The sequence below is a fragment of the Pristiophorus japonicus genome, chromosome 10 (genome assembly GCF_044704955.1).
Source record: "Pristiophorus japonicus isolate sPriJap1 chromosome 10, sPriJap1.hap1, whole genome shotgun sequence".
Taxonomy (NCBI): domain Eukaryota; kingdom Metazoa; phylum Chordata; class Chondrichthyes; family Pristiophoridae; genus Pristiophorus; species Pristiophorus japonicus.
The window spans coordinates 203,426,008-203,433,388 of NC_091986.1; the positions used below are offsets into that span (position 1 = coordinate 203,426,008).

General features: G+C 46.6%; 1 protein-coding gene across 6 annotated transcripts in view; it reads right to left on the reverse strand.

Moving 5' to 3' along the window:
• Positions 1-7,381, reverse strand: part of LOC139275272 (interleukin-5 receptor subunit alpha-like) — a 61,555-nt gene that overhangs the window by 16,973 nt on the left and 37,201 nt on the right. For all 6 annotated transcript variants that reach the window (XM_070892514.1, XM_070892508.1, XM_070892509.1 and 3 more), the window contains one exon: positions 5,335-5,516. In XM_070892514.1, the coding sequence (XP_070748615.1) occupies positions 5,335-5,516 (182 nt within the window). The remainder of the gene's footprint in view (positions 1-5,334; positions 5,517-7,381) is intronic.

A 7,381-nucleotide genomic window follows, 5' to 3' on the forward strand; every position in this document is an offset into this window, starting at 1 on the left:
GCAGCAGAGCTGGTCTCCAGTTGTCTTGGTTAACCCTTGCCACTGGACTAAGACCTAGCTCTGTCAAGCCCGTGTGGTGGCTGGTGTGCAACGGCCACCACACGTTTAAAAAAATCCACGCACAGGCATCTTCCACCCTTCACGCTGTAGTTCAGGACCTCGAGTATTAGATCTTTCATTGAAACACCTGTGAACGCATCCTTTTTTGGCGTGGAAGCAAGTCATCCTCGTTTCAAGGGACTGCCTATGATGATAATGGTGATGAAACACCTTGGGACGTTTTACTGCGTTAAAGGTGCTATATAAATACAAGTTGTTGTTGTTGTAAGTGGAGACCGAGTGACGGCCGATGAGACCCGTGCAAATCTGGTCTTGGCACCTTTGGGAGTTCACTTCCTTTGCCACTAGAGGGGGCAGGCATTACCATCTGCTCTCATCCTGTCACGGGCACACAATCAAAATAAAAATGCCTCCAGTGCAGCCGTGTCAAAAATACCACTGCACCTCTATCTATATAAGCGAACAACACTGATACAATCGGCAGTGCACCATGTCAGCTGTCAGGAGCAAATTTCAGATCAACGGAGACAAAGAGAGATTCGAGAGTCTTTTCGCTGTCACCAATTTACAGTAAACTGTTTCGGTATCGAGACAGCCTCAATGCATTACTGCAGTGCAGGTCCCTTTCCCTTTCCCTCAACGACTGTCTGTCCCACCCGTGACAGGGACTGTGGCTCTCGTATTGTAATGTTCAGTCACCTAAGGACTCATTTTTAAAGAGTGGAAGCAAGTCTTCCTCGATTCCGAGGAACTGCTTATGATGATGGTGCAGGTCCATGAGGTTTATAAAACGAGCCTTTGCGACCTCATCGATTTTGGCTGTGAACGCTATGCCAGGATTGCGCCCAACTGTGACCCTGCTGGAGTTTGCGGGATCAATCGGGGCTCCGGGAGGGGGGACACCTTACATAAGAACATAAGAAATAGCAGCATGAGTAGGCCATTTAGCCCTTCGAGCCTGCTCAGCCATTGAAAAAGACCATGGCTGAGCTGATCTTGGCCTCAACTCCACTTCCCTGCCCACTCCCCAGAACCCTTGACTCCCTTATCTTTATAAGAATTATTTGCATGGGGGTCAGCACATATGTGTCCGCCTCACTACATGCATATCGCGAGTGCTCGTCTGCCCCATGCTACTGGAAACTCCAGCACCTGGCCCCCATTGGGGTTTGAGTGCCCAGGCTCTCACTTCAGTGACCGCATGCACACCCACCCTTCCTGCTGTGTAATGCAAGCGATCCATAAAATATCTCAAAAATTCTTGCCATTTTTGACGGTCCAGATTGCAAAGTGCCGCAGTATAGCAGGACCTGGGGTACTTGTGCATGAAACACAGAAGGATAATATGCAGGTACAGCAAGTGATCAGGAAGGCCAATGCTATCTTGGCCTTTATTGCAAAGGGGATGGAGTATAAAAACAGGGAAGTCTTACTACAGCTATACAGGGTATTGGTGAGGCCACACCTGGAATACTGCGTGCAGTTTTGGTTTCCATATTTACGAAAGGATATACTTTCTTTGGAGGCAGTTCAGGGAAAGTTCACTAGGTTGATTCTGGGGATGAGGGGGTTGACTTATGGGGAAAGGTTCAGTGGGTTGGGCCTCTACTCATTGGAATTCAGAAGAATGAGAGGTGATCGTATCGAAACGTAGAAACATAGAAACATAGAAAATAGGTGCAGGAGTAGGCCATTCGGACCTTCGAGCCTGCAATGCCATTCCATAAGATCATGGCTGATCATTCCCTCAGTACCCCTTTTTTGCTTTCTCTCCATACCCCTTGATCTCCTTAGCCATTAGGGCCATATCTAACTCCCTCTTGAATATATCCAATGAACTGGCATCAACAACTCTCTGCGGCAGGGAATTCCACAGGTTACCAACTCTCTGAGTGAAGAAGTTTCTCCTCATCTCGGTCCTAAATGGCCTACCCCTTATCCTAAGACTGTATCCCCTGGTTCTGGACTTCCCCAACATCGGGAACATTCTTCCCGCATCTAACCTGTCCAGTCCCATCAGAATCTTATACGTATCTATGAGATCCCCTCTCATCCTTCTAAATTCAGTGAATAAAGGCCCAGTTGATCCAGTCTCTCCTCATATGACAGTCCAGCCATCCCTGGAATCAGTCTGGTGAACCTTCGCTGCACTCCCTCAATAGCAAGAACGTCCTTCCTCAGATTAGGAGACCAAAACTGTACATTAAGGTCCTGTATAACTGCAGTAAGACCACCCTGCTCCAATACTCAAATCCCCTAGCTATGAATGCCAACATACCGTTTGCCTTCTTCACCGCCTACTGTACCTGCATGCCCACTTTCAGCAACTGATGAATCATGACACCCAGGTCTTATTGCACCTCCCATTTTCCTAATCTGCCACCATCCAGATAATATTCTGCCTTTGTGTTTTTGCCCCCAAAGTGGATAACCTCACATTTATCCACATTATACTGCATCTGCCATGCATTTGCCCACTCACCTAACCTGTCCAAGTCACCCTGCAGCCTCTTAGCATCCTCCTCACAACTCACACTGTCACCCAGTTTAGTGTCATCCGCAAACTTGGAGATATTACACTCAATTCCTTAATTCCTATCGTTAATGTATATTGTAAAGAGCTGGGGTCCCAGCACTGAGCCCTGCGGCACTCCACTAGTCACTGCCTGCCATTCTGAAAAGGAACCGTTTATCCCGACTCTCTGCTTCTTGTCTGCCAACCAGTTCTCTATCCATGTCAGTACATTACCCCCAATACCATGCACTTTGATTTTGCACACCAAACTCTTATGTGGGACCTCGTCAAAAACCTTTTGAAAGTCCAAATACACCACATCCACTGGTTCTCCCTTGTCTACTCTGCTAGTTACATCCTCAAAAAATTCCAGAAGATTCGGCAAGCATGATTTCCCTTTCATAAATCCATGCTGACTTGGACCGATCCTGTCACTGCTTTCTAAATGTGCTGCTATTTCATCTTTAATAATTGATTCCAACATTTTCCCCACTACTGATGTCAGGCTAACCGGTCTATAATTACCCGTTTTCTCTCTCCCTCTTTTTAAAAAAAAATGGTGTTACATTAGCTACCCTCCAGTCCATAGAAACTGATCCAGAGTCGATAGACTGTTGGAAAATGATCACCAATGCATCCACTATTTCTAGGGCCACTTCCTTGAATACTCTGGGATGCAGACTATCAGGCCCCGGGGATTTATCAGCCTTCAATCCCATCAATTTCCATAACACAATTTTCTGCCTAATTAGGATATCCTTCAGTACCTCCTTCTCACTCGACCCACTGTCTCCTAGTACAATCGGAAGGTTATTTGTGTCTTCCTTTATGAAGACAGAACCGAAGTATTTGTTCAATTGGTCTGCCATTTCTTTATTCCCCATTATAAATTCACCTGAATCTGACTGCAAGGGACCTACGTTTGTCTTCACTAATCTTTTTCTCTTCACATATTTATAGAAGCTTTTGCAGTCAGTTTTTATGTTCCCTGCAAGCTTCCTCTCGTACTCTATTTTCCACCTCTTAATTAAACCCTTAGTCTTCCTCTGTTGAATTCTAAATTTCTCCCAGTCCTCAGTTTTGTTGCTTTTTCTAGCCAATTTATATGCCTCTTCCTTGGTTTTAAAACTATCCTTAATTTCCCTTATTAGCCACGGTTGAGCCACCTTCCCCGTTTTATTGTTACTCCAGACAGGGATGTACAATTGCTGAAGTTCATCCACGTGATCTTTAAATGTTTTGCCATTGCTTATCCACCGTCAACTCTTTAAGTGTCCTTTGCCAGTCTATTCTAGCCAATTCACGCCTCATACCGTCGAAGTTACCTTTCCACAAGTTCAGGGCCATAGTTTCCGAATTAACTGTGTCACTCTCCATCTTAATAAAGAATTCTACCATATCATGGTCACTCTTCCCCATGAGGCCTCGCACAACAAGATTGTTAATAAGTCCCTTCTCATTACACATCACCCAGTCTAGGATGGCCAGCTCTTTAGTTGGTTCCTCGACATATTGGTCTCGAAAACCATCCCTAATACACTCCAGGAAATCCTCCTCCACCGCATTGCTACCAGTTTGGTTCACCCGATCAATATGTAGATTAAAGTCACCCATGATAACTGCTCCACCTTTATTGCACACATCCCTTATTTCTTCTTTGATGCTGTCCCCAACCTCACTACTACTGTTTGGTGGTCTGTACACAACTCCCACTAGTGTTTTTTGCCCTTTGGTATTACATAGCACCAACCGTACAGATTCCACATTATCCAGGCTAATGTCCCTCCTTACTTTTGCATTAATTTCCTCTTTAACCAGCAACGCCACCCCACCTCCTTTTCCTTTCTGTCTATCCTTCCTAAATGTTGAATACCCTTGGATGTTGAGTTCCCAGCCTTGTCTCCGTAAAAATTATGAGGCTGCTTGACAAGATGGATGCAGAGATGTTTCCACTGAAGGGGGAGACTAGAACTAGAGGGCACGATCTTAGAATAAGGGGCCGCCCATTTAAAACAGGGATGAGGAGAAATTTCTTCTCTCAGAGGGTTGTAAATCTGTGGAATTTGCTGCCTCAGAGAGCTGTGGAAGCTGGGACATTGAATAAATTCAAGACAGAAATATACAGTTTCTTAAACGATAAGGGGATAAGGGGTTATGGGGAGCGGGCGGGGAAGTGGAGCTGAGTCCATGATCAGATCAGCCATGATCTTATTGAATGGCGGAGCAGGCTCAAGGAGCCACATGGCCTATTCCTGTTCCTATTTCTTATGTTCTTATATTTATGTTCTTCCCGAGCCTGGACCGATCTGCTGGGGCCCACATCCAATCTTGGGACAGGGAACTGGTAATTTCCAGTGTTGGGAGCTACCCGGACTGGGCCTTGCCTCCGTGGTCTTGTAAGAAGTGGCCAGAGGCTCCGCCCCTTCTAAAATCAACGAGGAATTCCCTACCTAGGTAAGGATCGGGTACCTGCTTTCCCAGCGGGTTTTTTTTCCCCGGAGTCATTCGGCAGGCTCCCGCTGAAGTTGTGGCGAGTGAATTCCACCCCACTTATCTCGCTGACAGGCATTACTACAGAACAATGCTGGAGCTGCTTGTTCAACTGCAGACTAACGCGTTCTATATTAATCAATACCCATGCACTCTGTTTAATGAGAACCTGGGGACAAATAGGCTGATTGTGCTTACACCTCGATTAACAGGATTCAACTACATTTCAAATGTACTGAATAGAAAGCAAGGAAAGTAATATGTCTTACAAAAACCGGCTGGGTGCATTTTTCTGCAGAATGGTAATGTTGTCTTGTTGCTCGATTCACTGACACAAATGTTCACCTCGTCAATTGAGTCAATTTCATATTTGTGACCATAGCAGGCAACATTCCTCTGTCCATCCTTATGGTAATTTGTACAGTTTGTTACAGTATCCTCATTTGTCTGCCTTGAAAAAATAATAAGTGCAGTAAATTAGAACGAGAGATCGATAGACAGACAGACAGACAGACAGACAGACAGACAGACAGACAGACAGATAGAAAGAATCATGGAATGTTTACAGTACGGAAGGAAGTCGGGAGCAGCGTCGGAGGTGCATAGAGAGGCCTATAAAAGGCCGCAAGGTCGGGCGGTGCGTTGCTGAGTCAGGAGCAGGGTCGGAAGTGCGTGGAGAGGCCTATAAAAGGGCGCGAGGTCGGGTGGTGCGTCGCTGAGTCAGGAGCAGTGTCGGAGGTGCGTGGAGAGGCCCAGCTTGTGCAGCTACAGGGAGAAGGCAAAAAGAAGTAGAAAGAAATAGAAAAGTGACGTCACAGCCAAGGGGGGTAAGTGATTGGCAAGTAGTTTTTTCTTTTTTCTCTTCTATATCAGTGAGTAATTTTTAACACTGTTGTTGCCAATTTAAGTTAATCTAAGGGTTAAGTCATGGCAGAGAGCTCGGACATGTGTTATGCTCCTCATGTACTATGTGGGAAATCAGGGACGCCTCTGGTGTCCCTGAAGACTACGTGTGCAGGAAGTGTATCTGCTTCCAGTTCCTGACAGACCGCGTGGCAGAATTGGAGCTGAAGGTGGATGCACTCTGGAGCATCCACGATGCTGAGAATGACATGAATAGCATGTTTAGTGAGTTGGTCTTACCGCAGGTAAAGGGCCCACGGCCAGAGAGGGAATGGAAGACCAATAGGAAGAGCAGCGCAAGGAAGATCGTGCAGGGATCCCCTGCGGTCATCCCCCTGCAAAACAGATACACCGCTTTGAGTATTGTTGAGGGTGATGACTCACCGGGGGGAGCAGCAGCAGCCAAGTTCATGGCACTGTGGCTGGCTCTGCTGCACAGGAGGGCAGGAAAAAGAGTGCGAGAGCGATAGTGATAGGGGATTCAATTGTAAGGGGAATAGATAGGCGATTCTGCGGCCGCAACCGAGACTCCAGGATGGTATGTTGCCTCCCTGGTGCAAGGGTCATGGATGTCTCGGAGCGGGTGCAGGACATTCTGAAAAGGGAGGGTGAACAGCCAGTTGTCGTGGTGCACATTGGTACCAAAGATATAGGTAAAAAACGGGATGAGGTCCTACGAGATGAATTTAAGGAGCTAGGAGCTAAATTAAAAAGTAGGACCTCAAAAGTAGTAATCACAGGATTGCTACCAGTGCCACGTGCTAGTCAGAGTAGGAATCGCGGGATAGCTCAGATGAATACTTGGCTTGAGCAGTGGTGCAGCAGGGAGGGATTCAAATTCCTGGAGCATTGGAACCGGTTCTGGGGGAGGTGGGACCAGTACAAACCGGACGGTCTGCACCTAGGCAGGACCGGAACCAATGTCCTAGGAGGAGTGTTTGCTCGTGCTGTTGGGGAGGAGTTAAACTAATATGGCAGGGGGATGGGAACCAATGCAGGGAGACAGAGGGAAACAAATTGGAGACAGAAGCAAAAGACAGAAAGGAGATGAGTAGAAGTGGAGGGCAGAGAAACCCAAGGCAAAAAACAAAACGGGCCACTTTGCAGCAACATTCTAAAGGGTCTAAGTGTGTTCAAAAGGCAAGCCTGAAGACTCTGTGCCTCAATGCGAGGAGTATTCGGAATAAGGTGGACGTATTAACTGTGCAGATAGCAGTTAACGGATATGATGTGGTTGGCATCACGGAGACATGGCTCCAGGATGACCAAGGCTGGGAACTCAACATCCAAGGGTACTCAACATTTAGGAAGGATAGACAGAAAGGAAAAGGAGGTGGGGTGGCATTGCTGGTTAAAGAGGAAATTAAGGCAATTGTAAGGAAAGACATTAGCTTGGATGATGTGGAATCAGTA